The sequence below is a fragment of the Ictalurus punctatus genome, chromosome 7 (assembly GCF_001660625.3).
Source record: "Ictalurus punctatus breed USDA103 chromosome 7, Coco_2.0, whole genome shotgun sequence".
In the NCBI taxonomy this organism is placed as follows: domain Eukaryota; kingdom Metazoa; phylum Chordata; class Actinopteri; order Siluriformes; family Ictaluridae; genus Ictalurus; species Ictalurus punctatus.
In genome coordinates, this window is record NC_030422.2 from 11,036,621 (window position 1) to 11,058,108 (window position 21,488).

The 21,488-nt window shown below is 41.3% G+C and overlaps 1 protein-coding gene across 2 annotated transcripts; it reads right to left on the reverse strand.

Annotated features, from left to right (window-relative positions):
* Positions 1 to 659: 659 nt before the first annotated feature.
* Positions 660 to 20,592, reverse strand: rbm33a (RNA binding motif protein 33a). 2 transcript variants are annotated; one of them, XM_053681401.1, is made up of 19 exons: positions 20,415 to 20,592; positions 19,543 to 19,627; positions 18,293 to 18,341; positions 18,127 to 18,200; positions 17,732 to 17,966; positions 16,195 to 16,305; positions 15,958 to 16,114; positions 15,627 to 15,832; positions 14,567 to 14,855; positions 14,014 to 14,075; positions 12,254 to 12,380; positions 11,793 to 12,073; positions 11,344 to 11,610; positions 10,943 to 11,236; positions 10,321 to 10,809; positions 8,847 to 9,005; positions 8,070 to 8,249; positions 7,515 to 7,603; positions 660 to 6,540 (listed from the first exon to the last, which is right to left on the reverse strand). In XM_053681401.1, the coding sequence occupies exons 1-19, from the start codon at positions 20,431 to 20,433 to the stop codon at positions 6,492 to 6,494; spliced, it is 3,222 nt and encodes a 1,073-aa protein (XP_053537376.1). In that variant the 5' UTR covers positions 20,434 to 20,592; the 3' UTR covers positions 660 to 6,491. The 2 variants fall into 2 exon arrangements, with proteins under 2 accessions (XP_053537376.1, XP_017328213.3); XM_017472724.3 differs by having other exon boundaries at positions 15,612 to 15,832.
* Between the last annotated feature and the right edge of the window lie 896 nt (positions 20,593 to 21,488).

Consider the following 21,488-nt stretch of genomic DNA (forward strand, 5'->3'; position numbering starts at 1 on the left):
GGAGAAAACAAAAATAATAATATACAACCAAAAGAAGAAAAGAAATAAAAAAGGAGAATGAAAGAACCAAAGAATTAAATCAATCAGTAAAACCAGAAAACAAGAAGTTAATAAAAAAGATGGAAAAACCAAGAGCGAAAAAAAAAAAAAAAAAAACGGAGAAAGAAATGAAACTAGAAATAGGATAAAGAGAGAAAAGAAGAGAAAAAAAGAACAAAAAGGGAGAAAACGTGAGAAAAAGAAAGCAGACAAAAAGAAATGGATGGGAAAATATGAGAGAATGAATGCAACAAAAAGCGAGAAAGAAAAAAAAGAATGACGCTCATGAAGAGAAAGAGAAGAAAGACGTAGTAAAAAGAAGGAATTTTAAACACGTCTGATGTCCACCGAATTGTACAATATGAGGAGTCGGGGAAGCAACACAATTCCAGCACAATTCCCATAACTCCAACACAATCCCTTTAATCCCAACACTATTCTCATAATTCCAAGACAATTGTCATACATAATTCCAAGGTTATTCTCCTAATTCCAACACTACTGTCACGGGTCAGTTTTGTGTTTTTGTCTGTAAGATTCACTTTTGTATCTGGAAAACTGAACACTCCAAGTTGCCCCTGCTGTTGTCTAGATGAGAAAACAGACACAAATACACACACTTGTATAAGGTAGTTTTATTGCTTTTGGATTTGTATTTACATTTAGTTTGACATTTACATGATGACAGAAAAAGGATGTGTACACACTGACACGTCAATGACAGCGGTTTAGGAACACACAGTTTACTCCACACAGTAACGAGTGATCACATGACTTTTGGTGTGTACAGTACATTGTCTCTTATACGCAGCATTTCCACAACAACAATGCAGACGTGTGTGTGTGTGTGTGTGTGTGTGTGTGTGTGTGTTTAACAGACAGACAAATCGCTTGGAGCTCTGAGCGAGTGTGTGAATGTTCGCTTGGGTGCAGCGTCACTGATCCATGGTAAACAAACTAAGGAAATCCACACGTCACCTCCTCCCTGCTTTAATATAAAAATTTTTTAAAAAGCAGGTCATGTGAACATTAATGCTGCAGTCAGTGTGGAGAAGCCGAGCCGATATGCCGATACAGAGATGAAAGGATGCATAGATTTCTCTATCTAGGGTTTAGCAATACTGCAAAGAAAGAAAAGACAGAGATAGAAGGATGGTGATTCTGTTCATCCACCCTGGACCTGTGGGAAATGTAATCGCATTAGAAGTTAAACTTGATCGCCGGAATCACATGCTGTGGACAAACCCATCATTAGTTGGACAGAAATCTCTATTAAAGGTGCCGGTTCAGCGGTTAAAGGTGCAGTATGTAAAGTTTACAACCATTTCTAATTCTTTAATAATCAGATTATTTCCAAGACCCCGTAAAAAAAAACAACCTGTAATTCACAAAATTTCAAAACTCTAATGGGTCTTACTGGCTCTTCATATCAGGTTCCCTATTATATTTCTCATTAAGCCTGATTCACCTCATTAACTATGATTTTTTTTTTTTTAGTCGTAGGAAAGCTTGGCGATTGTTTTTTTGTTTCAGTTGTCACAAAGGTAGCCGAAGGCTTTAAAAAATATTAAAAGGTTCCAGAAGTTTCTGAGTTCTAATCCCTAATGCTTAAAGGAAACTTGAGCATAATTTTAACAACGGTGTGAGGATTAAGGTTTTTCTTTCAGTTCTAGTCTCGCAAACACGTGGATGGCTTTAAAAATGACACGCTGCTACTTTAACCTTCCAGAAGGTTCTGAGATCAAATCCACTATATAACCCAAACCAAATTTAGAAAGAATATCTGCTTTATGACTGATAAAACAGATAAAATAAAACATTAAGGTGACTTGACAAGTTTAAAAACAAACAATGGCTGATTTTGTGTTTACATTTCTTATTTATTATTTAAAAGGCAGCTCGAAGATAATTGTAATGGTTGTGGGAAGTCTAAGGTTTGCGGAAGGAGATGTTTTAGATTCGGGTGTCTCATAGGCAGCAGAGGGCTGTAAAACTTACACACTGCTCCTTTACGGTTCTGAGCTCAAATCCACTGAATGGCTCTGTGTTTAGACTGGCTTCTAAGTCAGCATTTAAGAGATATTAAAAACACCTTATTAGCCCAATTTAGCCAAATGAATTAGCCATGATGAAATGTCAGACATAAATAAAACGCTTTAAAGTCGATCAGCTGAAACTCTTGGTGGCTGATGGAAGCTTTTGCACTGGAGCAATGAGGCTAATATTTTTAGCTGAACACAGGCCTAAATCCCCCCCCCTCCCCCCACCCAATCATCATTAGCCTTGTTGCTGGAAAGCGAAGAAGCTAACACTGGACACCAAACATGTCTTTAGCTGATCGACTACATCTGGGGAATTGTCGCTGAACCGTTCCTTTAAAACAAATAGGGGGGGGGGGGGGGGGGGGGGGGGGGGGGGGTTGGGGGGGACACTCATTTGGCAGTCTCTGGAACATCTAACCTGCGAAAAAACACAACAGAGGCTGAAATTAGTAAAATATAACAAAGTCTCCTAAATGACGAGCAGATCCTACAGAACGTTCAAATAAATAATTGAATCACATCACAGTACGACAAATACAATCAATAAATAAATAAATAAATAAACGTCTAACAAACTTCTAATGAAGTTACTTTAAGGTTCAATATGAACCCTGGTTTCTTTCTTATAAGATTTTTCTGTTTTGTTTTTAAAATCTTATACACGTTTTAGAAATGTGTCACGTGACACGGGTCGGCACGGCCGATACGCTTTGAACGCGTGAGGATTTAAAAAAAATTTTTTTAAATCCATATACATGAAGACTTAAAGTGCACTTTAAATCTGCAGATCAAAATGTATAAAAATAAATAAACAAACAAATAAATAAATAAAGGAATAAATAAATAAATGTGACATGAAATAAAAATGCGCACAAAATCAGCATGCACGTACAGAATGATATCCATGTATAATCTTACCAATGTTTATGAGAATACCTGTGGACAAGACAATAATAAATGACCGACATTCACTTAAGCTACTTAATATATCTAAAATCACTTCTAACTAAAAACTTGAAATTAACTTATATATATATATATATATATATTTTATATAGAGCAAATCAGGACGTTTGAATTACCCCCCCCCCCCCCCCCCCCCAAATACAAGTGACATAACCACACTACAACCATAGCAACACTCTTACCAGTCCAAGCTAGTGTTGGCTAACTAACTATCACTATGTATAATGGGAACAAAAACACACCCCAAAAAATGTATTAAATAAATGAATAATACTGCTAATAATAATAATAATAATAATACGCCAAACGTGAAAGCAGCATTCACCTATAGCTTGTTGGGTTTAAATTTTTTCATGAGAGAAAAATATATTTCTTTATATTAGTCTAAGCTTAAAAAAAAAAAAAAAAAAAAAATTTTTAAAGAATTTAAGAAGTAACTCAAAAAAGTGCCTAAGAAAAAAGTATTGAAAAAAGTATTCCCCCTCCCACACACACACTTAAACCCAAAACACATGGATGGAGTCGTTAAGATGGTGAAATGAGGAAGAGAGACTTTTTTCCACCGTCACGCATACACAAAACCTTTAAAGTGAACCGCCTGCACATACGTATCGTTACATTGCATACACATGACCATGGTTTATTCTTTTGATCTTTTCCTTTTTTTAATCTTTAAAACGTCTTCAAATAATAAGCCTGCCAAAGATAAACCTTTGGCTTAAGCGTGCTTCTTTAAACAGAACGTGTAAAACGATCCAACAACGATGCAATGATTTTAGTACAAAAAAAACAAACAAAAAACAACTAAACCAGAGTTATAATGCGGGGGGGAAAAAAAAAAGAAAAGAAAAAAAATAATCACTTGCTGTTACAGTTGGTATTCCTCAAACGTCTAATTTAGCCACATCTTATGTACATGAGTGTGAGCGCTGATAGCGGCTGCTCCCGACACGCAGTGACTCCTGGACAAGCATAGAATAGACAATTAATGAATAATTGATGCTAGAGGAACAAGGCAAGGGCGGCTTCTATGGGGATCGAAAAGATCGAAACATAAAAAGAGGCATTCATTCGGATTAAATCGATGGAAATGGCGCTGTGATGTAGTGCAAAACACATCCATCCTGTTAAAAACCACAGCCTGAGGAGAAAAGACACTGAGCTGCAATCGCCCACAACGCTAGATAGCAATAAACACTAGCTAACATGCACCGAGTAAACTGTGAAAGTCAGGGGACGGGGACGTAATGAAACATCCATCTAAGGCCGAGGAAAACATCATAACTCAGGATACGAAGAAGAAAATACTGACGACGATCACTCACAAGGATGGTCAGCAAGGCTAGCGAAACGATCTTTCGATCCTCACGACTCTGGAGCACTAAATGTCCGGACTTGAACGGAAAACGAATGAAAATGCGATTCAAAACAAAATCTCGTTGTGGCCCGGTGGAAAAAAAAAAAACGACTGATCTATAATTACCTCAAAGTAGTTCGCAATGCTAGCAAGCTAATCCGTCAGACTCGAACAGAGAAGCTGAGCGAAACTGAGAAGTAGCACAAGAAGCAGGTCATTTATATAAAACTAAAAAAGAAGAAGAAGAAAAAAAACAGCGACCATTTAATGTAGGATATAAAATAGAAAGAGACAGAACAGATTAGAGAAAGAAAGCCTGATCTGTATGCTGCTAGAACACTAGTTAGCAAGGCTAGCATAACAATCCTTCACATTTGGGAAATGGAAGAGTGCGCTGAAGTAACAAAGTGGACAAATTGATAAAAATGGGGACATTTTTACCTCAGGAAAAAACACAAAAACAAACCCCTAACCTCTTAAAATCACCACAAATTGATCTAAACAGGCTAATTAGAACAGAGCTAGCATAACAATCCTTCAGACTGAGACACAAAACGCAATGCTTGGATGTAACAAGAGCTACAAACTGAATGGAAATGAGGCTAAGTGCACTTTAGAACTCAATCTTATTAAAATCTAACGCTCCGGTTGCAAATGAAACGAGGGAGTTGTAAATATTATACACTTAACATAAGCTGAAGAAGGGGGGAAAAAATCAAAGCGCTGGGGTGAAATTAGCAGAGTGTTAGTGGAAAATTCCTTCAAATTGAGGAAACATACTGAACATTTGGGACGTAACAATAGCGACACCGCAAGCAGTGCTAGTATTTAAAAAATAAAAACCTAAGAGAAAACACACTGAGGTCTCAAAATCTAACAAACAGAAAAAAAACCACGGCTAAATCACGCACCGGTTAGCAAAAATTTCCGTTTGCCGCTTTGTTGCCGTTAACGTATCGAAAATTATCAAATGCTAATACGCTAGCAAGCATGTTTGACCAGTCTGGAAATGCTGCAGTCTGACTGAAAAAGACGAGGCGACGAATTTCTCACATATACGACCATAGGCGTTTTATGGAACACGGGCAGGACACAGAACCACTGTTGTGTTTTCACTATTTCATTTAAATGTATAAACCTTAAAAAACAAAAAAAAAAAAAAAAAAAAAAAAAAAAAAAAAACCCCAACAACAAAAAAACCCCACCTTACTGCTAACATTCCACTGAAGGAAATCGAGACAAATTAATTTTATTCTTTCTTTGTTTATTTTAGCTGTTGTGGAAAACTAGCCATTCAAGAGATTACGTTGATAATAAAAATATATATTTAAACCTGCAAATCGGACCTCCAAATAAAACTCTGATCCCGTATTGCATAATTGTGAGAAAATGTGATTGTACTGGGATGAACCATTCTGAAATACGAACCACATGTACTTCCATACCACCTCAAATAAACATAACTACGCTGTGAACGAATGGCTTACAAACAATTCGACTCGCACACTGCCCTCTAGTGGCGGCAAAAAAAACTCCAACTCCAACCTGCTTTTCCATCTCAAAGAATGAAAGAAAGAAAGAAAGAAAGAAAGAAAGAAGGAAAGAGAGAAAGAAAAATCTTGTCCAGGAGTGTGTATTTAAAAAAAGTGTAAACGAGGACGGGAGCGACCGTTATCGAGCGTCATCGTTATCGACTATGCGGGTTCGCATAAAAACAGCCTTCCTCTCGTTTCACTTACTGATCAATCAATCAGTCAAAATAATAATAATAATAATAATAATAATAATTATAATAATAATAAACGGTGTCTCTTCAGTCAGAGCTGCTTCCCCACTTTTGAATCAGTTTAGGGAATTATCACTTGAGTGGATAACACAACGTAGGGACAGCTGCTCTCAGTGAAACCAGGGATGGATGAATAAATCCGAGTCGTTTGTCATTTTTGTTTGTTTGTTTTTCCCCACCATCAGTTCCTCCAAAACTTGCTTTAGTGTTTTGAGAGCTTTAGAGTAAAACGCGCCCTCGATTCCGGGAGCTCGCTCCGATCTCTCGGCGTTTACGCTGGTCGTTCTCTTGTTCCCGATGCTCAGCCGTCGATGATGGTCACGTCGATGTGGGACAGATCGATCATGTGCCTACGTGATCATAACACACACACACACAAAAAAAAAAAAAAAAACTTAGCCGCTAAGCCGTTCACTTAAGCGACCTGCAGCAAACAAAAACGAACCCGACGAGTCGCACTCCATTAATAACGCCGTTTTATTTCCAGTCTCAACGCAACAGTCGAAAAATCGTAATTTGTGAGGCGAGAAAAAACTGCTTGACTAGCTGTTCTTGTAGAAAGCGTACAAAGTAGTTTAATCACTTTCTAATTAAACTCCCAACAATTATGATTTTTTTCATCATTAACGAACGATGCTTTCATCGTCATGCTTTTTTTTAAAAAGCGTTTTATAGTTACTTTAACGTCATGGAACAATTTCTTACTCACGAAAAGCAGCTGCAAACCATTGTTCCCGCTCTTTTTTGTTTTCTCTCAAAGTTTTTTATTAAAAAAAGCGCATCTTGCCGTGTTTCCGAAAGAGTGAGCATCCTGAATAAGTTCTGGTTAATGTACGGCTTTACCTCTGACGCTGGAGACTCCTTCAGCTAAACGTTAAATAAACGTCCCCTTTCAGAACAATCGACGTTTATACGCTTAGGACCTTGTTAGTACGTTTATTATTAAATCGTAGATTCGGCGAAGCATCTGAAATACAAGTCCGCGTGCATGCTGTTGCTATCGAAACGATAATGTAGCAGCAAAGCTCATTAAAGTACCGTTAAAAACGATTTCGAAACACGCGTAGTGCCATTTTTAGTACTGCCTTCCTGATTGTTGTATTTAGCAGGCGTCAACTATAAGTTTATTTAACGTTGAACGCACGTTGATAGATCTTATGTTGCATTAACGAGCTCTCGTTCGTTACAGCTTTTACAGAAAGCTTACAGGTGAGTGGCCAGTACAAATGAGACTGCCGGTTCACAAAAACAAACAAACAAACAAAAAAAAACACGGCAAACAAAAACAGTAAACCGGAGGAAACTCCGGTTCAACCGCACTCACCTGTGGAAGCTGTGCTGGAAACTCAGCGCGTGCTGAGGATTCGCAAACGTGGCGATGGCTTTCCGCTGCTGCGGCATCATCTTAAACGTCTACGGAGCACAAAACACTTTTGAACTGGAATATTCACTGATACAGGAAGAGAAACGTCTGATTTACTCTCCACAGTGATTTAATAAAAGGGTATTTGGCCACAAGATGGCGCCATTGCATTACCACATAGCAGACACTCTCGAGTCTGGACACACACACACAGAAAAGTGAGCGACTAGCGCCACCCAGTGTTCTGAAGTGTTACTGCATCATGTAAACGTTTAAAATGTTTAAGATGGGCTTATTCGATCATCTAAACCATTGGCACACCTGGAGACTCCTTACATAAATGTCAAATAAACATTTCCTTACAGTATCAGAGATTGTGATTTTCTTTATGTCACTGTGAAGGAGCTGTTACTATAGAAACAATAACGTTAGAATGAGTGCATTCATATGGTCCTGTTACAGAAAATAAATCAACACCTTCTGACCAATCAGAATCCAGAATGATGCGTGTTGTACCTGGACAGGGCCAATGGAGTTGAGCAGGTTTTTGATCTGTTTCTCTGTGGTGGAGGACGACAGGCCGTCTATAGACACCGTGATGGGCTGAGACTCAGCGACTCGGGTACTCGGCCTGTTCTGTGGCGCTACCCGACCGCCACGAGCACCACGACCGCGTCCTCGGCCCGAGACCACCACCTGCCCAGTGACAAGACACGCAACTGAGGCCTAGCCCACACTAACGTGTCATCTTTCAGATTCCTGTCTGACCTATGACCTTTAAGTCATTTTCACCATCAGTTTGCACAAAAACACACTTTCCTACACTCTCCAATGCGGCTTATATACCAACCAATTACATTTCCTAATACAGAAAACAATACTGTGATATGTTCCGCCATCTTGTGGCAATCACATGACATGAAAACTGCTTGACTATCTGTTTACTTATTTGTTTGATTATGAAATTATTTAATTATTAGTTAACCCCCCTTCCCTACACCCATTATGGACTATAACTGAATAAATTAAAATAAACACAAGAAACTAGACACAAAATCTGTACGAGTTGTGTGTGTGGTTCTTTTTTTTTTCCTCCTCACGCTCTCCCTTTCTTTCTCAAACTTCTTCACCTTTAATATGAGTTCTACTGTACACCCATGAATCAGCTTGTATTGCTTGTTAATTGTAAACGAACTGTAAACTGCTTGTTAATTGTAAACGGTGTCGATGTGTCCCCGAGGCTCTTCCAAGTTCTTCTGAGGCTAGTCAAATGCAGGATTTTTTGGGACGTACCCGGTTACTCTGGTTCACGTCAGGCTGCTGCTGTGGTGATTGTTGTTGTGGTCCAGCTGCTGCCACCGTGACCTTCCTGACGGCACCCAGTCTCTGCTGAGGAGCGGCTCGACCAATCACCTGCTGTGGCTGATTCTGGAGGGGCGGAGCTTCCTCTCCCTGTGGAATAACGATACGTCTGCTTATTCTGCTTGTACACAACGTCTGAGGCATAACCTTTCTTAACGTGTTTCTTGCAGCATTTACTTCAATTTTTTTTGCTGTATTTTTTTTTTTTACATCGAGTTCCTCCTTTTATTTATTAACTGTGTGATCTTTAATCACCAAATCTAATTTTCTTACTTCTTTGTCTCAGTTTCTTGCTGTAGGTGAGCGTTCAAGAAGGAAAACTATGACAAAAGACTAACAATTCTGACCCTGCCCTGAAGAGGAGTGAATCTATCCATCCGTCGCTCTCGCTGAATGAGACGCTATCGCGCTATCACTCTCCCGCCTGATGCGCTGACAGATTAATGCAGCTGAATAGAAAATCCAGAGCTGCTTGTCGGATGCTAAGCAGTATTATTCCCTCAGCCGTGCCTCACCCTCTTCCTCCTCCTCGCTGCTTTTGTGAACATTTCATTCACTCTTATCGCCAGCCATAAGCTCAAAAGAATATCCGTCTCTTCCCCCCTTCCTCTTGCAGGTATTATAACAGAGATACCTGCGACGAGGAAGAAGATTAATTGTGCTCGTCATGGGATTGACACCTATTTTAACACGGATCAACGTCACACGGCTGCGGACGGAGAAGATAACGTCGTCAATCCATTTTCGAGGACGAGACGAGAATTCTCCTCTTTCGCGGTTAAGACGTTTATATTTACGAAACAGAGACCATGACAAAATTTCACAAACGACACATTTTTATGGTCCCGAATTTACGGCAAAATGACTTGAAGACTTGCAGGCCTTCAAGGTGCTGTCGAAATCTAAATGGCAAACGGCTCACTCTGACGAGTGCCATTTCGGCGTTTAAAAAGGTAAAGAGCGTGCTCAATTAGAGTCGAGTGCCATCGCAGAGGCTTTATGGATTTAACTCAGTCAGAACGACTAAACTCTGACACTCGTTCGCTTTGTTCAGACACAAAGAAAGAGTCCGGACAGGAAGGAAGAGAAAATTAAAAGGACACAGCGGGATGTGAACTTTACATCAGGCCTCCGTGTCTCACGGGTGAAGTTTGACACTTGACTTCATATTCATTCATTCATATTACGGCGTGTATTTTTTCCTGGTAGCCATTATACTACACCACAGTGCCCTGCATAACCACTCCACACATTTAGTATTGTTATATTCTGGAACTAAAAGGGACTGATGCTACCACCACCATGCTTCACAGTAAAGACAGTGCTCTCAGAGTGACTAGTGTTTTTAGTGGGGGTGGGGGGTGAATACTTATGCACTGCAACCTGATGATGAATGTGTACTCACGCCCGTTAGTCGTTTAACAACTCGCACTTTTTGTGGGATCTGAGGCGAGCCGAGGCCACCGGAGTTAACGCGCTGCATGACGGTCCTCTTCCTTACGGTGTTAGCTTGCATCTGGATCGGTGGGATCTTCTCCTCTGGAGGCGATGGTGCGCCGATGTTGGGACTCTGGAGCGGTGGGACGAGTCTCTGTGGGTTCTGCACGCTCTGCTTTTGCTCTATGCTGGGGTTCTGTAGGCGGGATTTAACGCCGTTGGGGGTGGCTGACGGGGGCGATGGGGTGGTCTGGGGTTGAGTCGGGGTGGTTTGGGGTTGCATGGGGGGTGTTTGGGGTGTTGCTTGGCCCCCAAGGCGCTCCAGGAGCTCCTTTTTACGCGCGCCGGCCTGCATCTGCCTGCGCATTTCCTTACGTTTAAGGATTTCCTCACGCAATCGCTTCTGTTCCTCGATCTTCAGCCGGTACTGACGGGTCTCCTCATCCTCTTCCTCATCCTAACAGAGATGATTAAAAAGATTTACATCATTTCAAGGCTGTGTTTACCTACCTAGGTTCATTTGGCACCATGTACCTGCGCAGGCGTGTTTGGCTGTGTTTCCCTGCGCAGGCGTGTTCGGCTGTGTTTACCTGCACAGGCGTGTTTGGTGTTTTTTGTACAGGTGTGCTTGTCTGTGTGGCTGGCATTTCATTCTTCATCTCTGAATTGCCTGGAGGCGGGGAGGTTTTAGCAGAACCACGCCCTCGTCCAATGGCTCCTCCCCCAACCCCCTGCCCAGGCCTGGCATTCTGAGTGACCTTGATCATGGGCCTCGGCTGAGGGGGGCGGACAGGGGAGTTGTTGCTGGGGGCGATGGGGAGCTCGCGCAGGTTACTGTTGCGCTGAGGGTGGCTCTGGAGCTGCTGCATGGATGAAGGAGACCCCTACACACACACACACACACACACATACACACGCGTAAATCTTAAGACTACAAATCCCCAATCTGGCGTCTTATTTCTACTTTTTTTTTTTAAATATCTTTTCGTACCATTCTCAAGCGACCCATGTTGTTTTGTGGGCGGGGCTTCATCTGTCGAGGTCCACCCAGAATGGGCTGACGGAAGGGCGGGTGAGAGAGGTGCATGATGGGATGCTGCTCCCCAGGCTGGCCCTGGTGTTGATGCTGGTGGTGCTGATTATGAGGAAGAGGAGGAACTTCCTGTCTGTGCTGCTGCTGGTGGTGGTGCATCGGGTGATGATGCAGAGGTGGGGGAGGGTCGTGGTGCTGCTGCTGAGGGTGTGACTGCATTAGGCCCTGTAAACAAACAAACACACACACACACACACACACACGAATAAAGAAAGGATTAGAACTGAATATATAAGTTACAATTTAAACAGTGTCTGTAACAGAGAGAATTTTCAGTTTGAAAAAAACTGTTTCCTCCCTAATTGTGTGTGTGTGTGTGTGTGTGTGTATACGCGCGTGTGTGTTACCTGCATGCCGAATGGCGTGTGCTGAGGACTGAAGGGGGCGTTGTGCTGCTGTGGAGGAAACGGCTGCCTGTGTCCCATGAAGCCGCGGGGCGCAGGCGGGGCAGGAGACTGTTGAGGAGGGGGCAAATTGGGGCGAGGAGGAGGAAGGTCTCTCTGGAACATTCCACCGCCTGGGGGGCAGAACCCTGGCCCCGGCTGAGGGAAGGACAGAGGGAGCATGTTGTTCATCAGGGGGGCGGAGCCTGGGAGATCGAACAGGGGTTGCGCTGGAAACCGTGGCTCTGTGGAATAGAGTGTATAGCGTTATTCTTGTACATTACCCATAATCCCCTGCAGGTTGAGAAATTGCCAGTCGGCTTAAAGATTATGAACTAAAATGTCTCGTGTGATTAACGTCCGTGTCAACAAGCCAGTGAAGAGACGTGACACTGTTTGGGACGCAGCCACGTCCTTGGGTTTACCGTTGCTGTAGAACGGCTCCCTCTCCTGGTGTGGAGGTGGTGGTGGTCCTCTCCACTGCTCCTGAGGCGGGGGCCTCTGAGGCTGGAGGAAATTACCCTGGAGGTGCTGCTGGAAATCCACAGGGCCCTGAGAGGAAACACAAGCCGAACGGCAACGACACATGAAAGAGGCATTCGAGAACCCCGGCATGATTCAAATCGAGTCTATATTGTAAGAATATACTGTCGTGACAGCAGTTGAGAGAGTCAGGAAAATGGTGACATCACCTCATCGCTACGGAACGACCGCTGAAGTTTTCAGAACGGCTAAAAATAAAAAAAGTTAGCTAATAAAACCCGTCCTGAGATAACGATCCTCTAATCTCTCTGCCGAATACCAATCCCTTCATCACCGACTCTTTTATTCTCTTAAATAAATTACTCTTTGCTCATGAAGAGCCGCACCACGCCACACCTCCTCTCAGCTCGTTACCAATAACTTAAGATGCGATCAAGCTTTTAATCCAGGCAAAGGTGCGCTTGGAGAAAAAGTTACTTAAGGGAAAGTCAATCAGCCGGATTAGCTACGCAGAGCAAGGAAGAATGGTGGACTTGGGGATTCAAAAAAAGGTCAGCGGCTCAAACACAATGGGAGCTTAAAGACGGCCACAATGCCTCGCTGCATGATTTAAGAAAAAAAAATTTAAAAACACGCTAATCCTCAGCAAATACACACTCAGATGGTCAATATGTGCCCTGATATGATCTGACTGAGAGATAAAACAAATACAGAAAGACAAATGGCGGCCATTTTGAGGAAGAGGTGGGTTAGCTCAGGTGCCGAGGTACCTGATGTTTCTAACAGCGATTTGCATTATGTAATCAAATCTAGTAAAGCAAGTTAAATGCAACTACGCTAATAACATTATATAAATACCTGACTATTTTATAGAAAAATCTGGAATCTTCTGAATATACAGTTTTGAATATACGGCAAATAAAATTCACACAGGATAAAAATCAAGTAAATATATGGCTGTTATTAATATTCACAAAGTCAGTGTTAATATTCATCAGAGAGCTGATATTGAGCTGAGACATCCCGATATGATAATCGATGGTAATCAGGCACCCAGAGGGCCGACAGTAGCTGCTGCTGCTCTGCATTAGCATTTTAAATAATGTCCAAATATGGAGGGAGGGAAAAAAAAAAAAAAACACTGCAGGAATATAAAATACAAAAGTTATTACACCTATCCAAGCGTGTGCGCGCAGCTTAATTAGTCATTTCTCAACTAATTCATTTTAACCGATGTTTCAATCCACAGCATATCTCTGAGGCACACATTCATCCGTCCATTTGTTTAAGCCGTTTTGTTTACATTTCCTGGGGAAACCCCATAATTTTTTCTACGCCCTGAATGCTTTGTCAGTAAGTGCGAGATAACTCGCAAACACAGTTATCAGGTTTCAAGATGCCGTAGTTCCGATTAACATTTCGCTTGCGCATTTGCGTGACCGCGTAAACCAGGGTTACGCCACCTGTTATCTATTGCCTGGCATGAGAGTATTTATTACAAGTAAAAGAGTGCACGATATCGGATATCAGACATAGACCCCGATACCACCGTCTGTAGTGAAAAGGTCACAGCACAGACACCACCAGGGGACGCCGTATGCAAATACTCAGGTACTCTCATACTCAAGTGCGCACACAGTACTCCGTTTGAGACACAGCGCTTGTGTGTTGCGTTATTGTGAGGTGAAGCGTGCTCGCTTACCGGGAATCTCTGAGGGCCGAGGCTGGGTCTGGGCTGATTTGGAGCGGGCGACATCAACGGAACTGTGAGAGACAAACAACTGATATACAGTCAACCATACCTAAATATTCCTCTTACACAGTGTAGTAATAAAGCCACACCCACTCAGAGCTGCTCTCATTTCCATATATGGTCTCACAGATACCTAAATACTCCCATACACATTTTAGTTGTAATGCCACGCCTACTTAGTTGCCCTCATTTGCATATGGTCTTAAAAAAATCAATCGATTTCTAAATATGGTGTAGTAGTAGAGCCCCGCCCACTCAGAGCTGCTCTCATTTGCATATATTGTCTCAAATATACTTATATAGTCCCCGTACACAGTGTAGTAGTAAAGCCACACCCATTTTATATATATATATATATATATATATATATATATATATATATATATATATATATGAATGTTACCCACACATTGTGTAGTTTTACACCCACTGCCACGCTCACTCAGAGCTGCTCTGTGAATGAAATGAACCGGGTGAATGAAAGAACTGGGAATTTCTGTACCCTGGACAGGTGAGGAAGACGACGGGCCTCTGAAATGCGGGTTGATGTGAATGTTCTTGGGCTGCTGCTGCTGGTTGGCGTGTGCATGTGGAAGTGCGTGTCCGTGTGGGCGTGGTGGGTGCAGTTCCTGCTGGGGCCTCTGGTGCTGCGCCGGCGACCGCGGAGGCATCAGGGACTGCAGGGGCTGCTGGGGGATCGGGATGAGTGGCGTGGGGAAAAGACCGGGACCACCACGTGGGATGGAAGGGCGGGGCTGAGGACGATGGGACTGAGGATGAATCATTCTGGGCTGAGAGAGAAAGAGAGAACAAGATAATATGTATTAAAATAGTATATAGCATGTATATTATAATGTCTAGTATTATAGCTACACGCAGACAATTTTCTTGCTAAATATTCAGCTGGAAACATTTCTTTATGAAGTTGTAGCTTTGAGCTAATCCTTCTGAAAGATTTTTTGCGAAGGGGAGAAAAATTCAATTAAACCGTTACGCATCTCTGAAGTCTGTGTTGTGTGTGCGTTTTTTTAATAAATAAAAGCAACACGCTCCCAGGAGCAGACATGACACGGCTTTCCTCGTCCGTAAGAGGAATTAAAAAGCATGGGGGGACTTTTTATAAAAAAATTAAATAAATAAATAAAAAAAACACGTGGGGATTACACTCCTCGATGGATATTTAATAATAAAATAAGCAAAGAGAGCTAAATCCTTAGACAAAGTGCAGATTTAATTTGGCGTAATGCTTTTTGATGGACTCCTGCCGAGTCGTTTTGGGGTAATCCGTGTATCAACATGGATAAGAGCGAGAGTTAAGAGCTAATTGACTTTTCTAAAGCAAACCCGCCCCGTTCCGCTGAAGCAAGTGAACCTGAAAGGACGGACGTGTACGAGTAGAGGGTTAACACGTCGCGAATGTTTCAAATGCCTTAAAAACAAGAGTTCTGACACCTGGAGACCGGAGTGTTTCCTCTGAGAGAGTATTTTATGCAAGAGTTCCATGACCAATCAGAATCCAGAGTTTAAGTTGAACAATAAGTGTTAACCTGCATTAAGTTCACCGGCATCAGCGGAGGTCTGGGTTCGTTCATCCTCCCTCGTCCTGCACCTCCGTCTTTACGGAAACCCCCCATAATGAATGCGGGAGGTCCTCCTCTTCCTCCCCCTACTCCTCCTCCTCTCCCTCGTCCACCAAAGCGACCTTGTTTCCTCAGCCATTCCTTCTCCTCAAACTCCATCAGGTCCGCTTTAGCCTCTTCGGTCAGTTCTAAAAGAAAAAATAAATAAATAAATATATATATATAAATATATATAAATATATATAAATATATATGAGTAACTCAAATGGTCAATAATAAAACGTCTGTCGGATAGTTTCATTATTGGACGTACCCAGCGTTTCCGGAATGTTCCGCCGTTTGCTGGTGGTATCTGAGAGACGGACCACAGTGCGGTCTTTGCGCTCGGTTTTGAAGCGCAGACGCTCGGATTCTTCATCGTCCTCTTCGTCCTCGTCAGATTCTTCCTTCGCGTCGGCCTCGGCCTCCATCTTAACGCGCGAGTGAAGAAATTACTCACTAGAAATAGCATGCGTTATAGTATGTACATTATCGCACAGTCATCTCTCACCTCTTCTGCTTCTGTAACCTGCGAGACATCTTCGACTTCCTCCTCAGGCTCCCCCCCCTCCGCCTCGGTCATTTCCTGTTGGTCAGTCTGCACTTCTTGCGGCTCCTCCACCTGCAGGAAAAGACCGGAAGGCAGCGCCAACTTCAAGCAAAAAAGTTCAAATTCACCGTGCTCATTTTTAATCATTAGTGATGATACGTGTCATACTTTTTATCCATTTATAGCTATATTTAATGCTGGGGAATGTCCGTGAAACAGGACGAATCTACGTTTGATGATGATGACGAAGAAAGCCTGCACGGGTGCAGACGAGGATCGGAATGAACATGTTAACGTCATGCGTGGAAAAAGGAACCGCGCGTGCGGGTGTGCGGCGACGGGAGATGGAAGAGGGGTGTTGAATTAGCATAACAGTGGGGATCTTGGTCACATTTCTATGCCCCATTAGTATTCCTGCCTTCATTTGAAAGTCAATGAGATGTAAATATTCGAGACGATGCACTGAAACACTGAATAAACACACACACGGCTACAGTATCGCTGACCAAGTTGTCTTTACATGTACAAGCGTCTCAGTGACAGGCACATCACCACGCAGGTCTCATTTAAATGTTTACACGTACACAAAAAAAGTATATATTTATATTTAATTATATACTGTATGTTCATTTACAAAATATCTTTCCCATATATGTGTTGAACTAATATGTGTAGATGTTCCGACACAAAAACCATCAGTTAGGCGACCTTGTAAACAACAATATATCAGACCAACACACACACACACGGTGTGTGTTTATATGCATCTAAAATCCTTTGTATGGGAGACGAAAACGTCTTTCAACACCCTACACATCCCAGAAACCCTTTCACCCGTCCTGCCTGCATTCGATACATACACAAATAAATAAATAAATAACGTGACGGGAGAAGAGAAGGGAACAAACTCATCAATCATCTGGCCCGTGTCGGAGTTTAAAAGGCTGGGGTTAACGATTTTTCAGCTTCTTATCTGATCTAGTCTGAGGACATGTCTTTTTTTTGACATGGCAGGACAAAAGAGGTTTGGAATGAAACGTCACGGGGGGGGGGGGGGGGGGGGGGGGGATACGGTGTTCTGTGTAGATGTGGCTTCCTGTCAAGAAGGAAACGTGCCGGAATTAGAGATAACAGTGCTTACTAATATTTTTTTTTTTTTTTTCCCTGGTAAATCTGCTACTCTGGGGATTCAGCTGCATGTACGACAGTTGAAAACAGGGGTGGAGTTAAAAAGCAATTTTTAAAAAATCCTTTAAAATCGTATTCAACTCTACCTACTTAACCGTCATTGACCAAAATCTTGCCAAATTTTTAATAAAATATTTTTTTTTGCCTAATGCACCGTTAAAATCACATGCCGCAAAATCGGAAAAGTTAACTTTCTCTGTTGAATTTGATGACCTTCACACTATAATCCAATGAGGAGTTCAGATTCCTTACCAAACCTAACAGCCCTTTCCCCTTTTCCGCAATGAAAAGGCAAACAGGAAGTACTCACTTGAAATTCATCGTCCAGCGGCTCGTTGATCTGCAGGTCCAGCACTTCGTCTTCATTTCCTCCCGTGTTGTACTCCATTCCCTCTGCATCCCCATACTCGTCTGCCCTGTACCCCTCCTCCTGCTCTCCCTCAGGCGCACCGTACTCCTCTGCCGCATATTCATCTCCTTCCTGGAGCTCGTACGATTCGCTGAGACCCAACGTCGCGTTCAGGCTCACCACTGCACCCTGCGCACTAACCCACACACAATGTTTACCAAAAAAATTCAATAAAACCTCCAACAATGATTAGAGTTTTGGTTTTTTGGGTGTTGCTGAGAACCTGCTGCTGTGCAAGCAGTTCCCTTCAGCGAGCACTGAGCACTTCACTGTTTAATAGCAGATTCGTATCAAACCTGGTGTTCTGCTCTTCCTCGTCACTTTGCAGCAGGTCGTCGTTCAGCTCCTCGTCCGACAGCTCTGATGGATTCTGCGGGAGGATCAGAAACCATTACCGTTGGTCGCTGCGCCTGTTCTGTATTTAACGCAGGTGTCGTTACAGTTACAATAACAGCCGTTTACCTTCTTGGATGAAAGCCAGTCCTCCTCAAGCAGGTCGCCTTCCAAATCACTGTCGAGTGAGAAATCAGGTTAGAAATGATTTCCATTTTAACCGAACACGCAAATCTCCGAATCGTTCTCGGTCTACGACGGAAACCAGAGGATGAAAGACGGTGCGCGACAGGTAAAGACATAATCAAACGCGGGGCTTCTAAATGTTTCGCAAATGCTAAATCAATTCCTGAAAAGTCACCGAAGGAGGAAACTGTCATCATAAAGAGCACTAAAGGCATTTTATCATCACAATGTTTTTTTCGCATGGAAAAAGTATATATATCAAAATTGTTCAGTGCCCTCCACTAATATTGACACCCTTGGTAAATATGAGTAAAGAAGTGTGCTGAAAAATTGTCTTTATTGTTTAATCTTGTGATAAAAAATTTTTTCACAAAAATACTTTGCTTTCATGGATATCAAACAATTACAAACACAACACAGGTTTATCCAAAAATTACATATACATATATATATATATATATATATATATATATATATATATATATATATATATACATACACACACACACACACACACACATACATATTATATATGTATATGTTAAATATAGGTGTGCAACAATTATTGGCGGCACCCCTATGAATTCATATGAGAATAATATATTTGAAGTGTTTTCCCATTGATATTTTAAATTGTGTGTACACCTGGGTGACTAGGAACAGGAAATTGCTCAACCACAACTTCCTTTCACAGGGGTATAAATATGAGGTAACACACAAGTCAAATTCCCTTAGTCATTCATAGCAACGGGTAAGACCAAGGAATGTAGCTGTGATGTGCGGCAAAACATTAATTCTACTTTTAATAAGCATGTTTAGTATATTTTATACTGTGGTGTTCATTCTGGTCACTATTATTATTATTTTTCAATACATTTATATTTTATTACATCTTTATATTTGTATCGTTTGTTACTTTTTTGTCAGTGCTATTTAAAAAATATATATTTTCCTATTTTAATATTATATTTGACTACTTTTATTTTATTTTATTTTAACTTAACGCTGTGAAGCACCTGGAGCTCCATTTTAAATTGAAATGTGCTATATAAAAAGCATTATTGTTATTAGTAGTAGTAACAGTACCTTACTTTCAGTTAACTGAAACAGTCATAACACGCATAACTCGCGCAGTGAAACTTCAAAATACCTTTAACACATTACTAATGATTCATAAACAGGCATTTGCTCACCTGTCCAGATCATCATCATCATCTCCTCCTCTCCTCCTCCTCGACCTCTCAGCTCCCGGTTTATCATACTCATGAAACTCCTCATCTGGAATAATCAGACGCAACGGTATGAACTCCTGAATCGGTAGACACTGAATCAGCCGGAACACTTCAGAAAGCTTAAAGTTACGCCTTTACCACTGACTGTTGCGGAGCGCTGACACTGGAGACTCCTTCCATTAACGTTACATACACATTTCTTTATTGTAAAACTTCACTACATTAGTGATTACACAGTTTCCTCAACAGAAATAATGAATCCTGTATCGCCGAATTAATCACATCTGAAAATAAGGAACTGGTTCATTCTCTTCCTTAGTCCATATGTACGCTCACTACATAGGGCATGAAAATAACACATTATATATATATATATATATATATACACACACACACACACACACACACTTTAATGCATTATTTAGCCACTACAGAGCCTTTACTTTACTGGATAGACCCTACATAACAAGAACAGTCAACTCTGCTATCTAAAATGCCTTCTTCAGCGAGTGAACTGGTTTAAATTGATAGTTTTATGGATTATAAACTGCATAAATATGGACTGAGGCCGGAAATGTACGAAGTTATACGAAACGACATGAGTCACCCAGATACGACATGTACAATAGATTTACCATTAGCTAACCCAGGCATACGCTAATTTGGGTTTAACCCCATAATAAAACGCATGCTTAGCTTTTTGGACTCTAACCTGATTATCTCCGTTTGTATAAAGCGTTAGAAACCCCGTCATGCTAACCAGCTAGCAAAAATTGCTAACATACTCCGTCTCATTACAGGTTAATACATTTTACCGCTTTAATATCTCATACCTCGGGCACTGGCCGCCATCACAAAGGACGGCAGATGTCTTCAGGGTGTTTATTTCCTTTAAAAGGTGGATAAGTGCATTGGAACAGGTGCTAGCGGGGTGTTTTTTGGGGGACTCGAAGGGGAGGTGAGTGTATTTATGCAAAGACGAGGCTGAAGTCATACACAAACATGGCGGACCGGTCCGAGTAGCGCGTTGCATTATGGGTGCCTCGAAAGGCGGAAATGCTGAATTCAAAATGTCCTCTGATTTATTTGTCCGTTTCTGAAATCGCACCTAGAAGTTAAAAAAACAACAACAAAAAAACAACAACAAAAAGCCCCTACAATAAGAGCTTTATATGTTGTCATATAATTTCAGTTCCCACCTGCAATGTCAGAGAAGTCTTTAAATATATATATATATATATATATATAAGAGTATGGTACTTACAACAACAAAAAAGCGTTTTCAAATTAATTCATAGCTTTTACAGAGTTAACCAATTTCTTCAAAAATACAGTAATGGCACTGAAATAAAGTTTTCTTTCTGTGATTTCACCCCATTACTTATTTATTCTGGACTTGTAGGTAAACTCATAAAAGTATGGGAAGACATTAACTTTCATAGTCAACAATATTTGTGTGAGTGTGTGTGAAATTTGGGGAGTTTGTGTAAAGTCGGGTTGGCTAAGGTCCAAAGGAAATACTTATTTTTACTACTATTTTTCTTCCATTTTAGCCTTCTTTTCCACTGAAGCAAACGTTAGGAAGAGTAATAAAACATCTATAATATCTAATATATCTAAGAGTCTATATCCCGGTGAACTCTGGGTGTGAGGCAGGAATACTCCAGTCCATCCCTACTAAAAAAAAAGAGAGAGAGGAAAAAAGAAAGAAAAACAATAGAAACCATTACAGAAATTCTAATGGTTTTAATGGTTATACTAGGAATTTATTGGTTTTAATGGAAACTATAATGGTCCTCATGGGTCTCCACTGGTAATATGTTGGGTTCTATTGGCGGCATGTTTGTCTTGTGGAAACCAATACAAACCATTAAATCTTAATAAAATATGGCCCAAAATACATTTGT

Coding starts and splice junctions, on each gene's coding strand:
- rbm33a (XM_017472724.3), bottom strand. Junction 9,006..10,320: donor TTGTTAAACGACTAACGGGC/GTGAGTACACAT, acceptor GTTATTCCACAG/GGAGAGGAAGCTCCGCCCCT. Junction 6,541..7,514: donor TTCCAGCACAGCTTCCACAG/GTGAGTGCGGTT, acceptor ATGATCACGTAG/GCACATGATCGATCTGTCCC.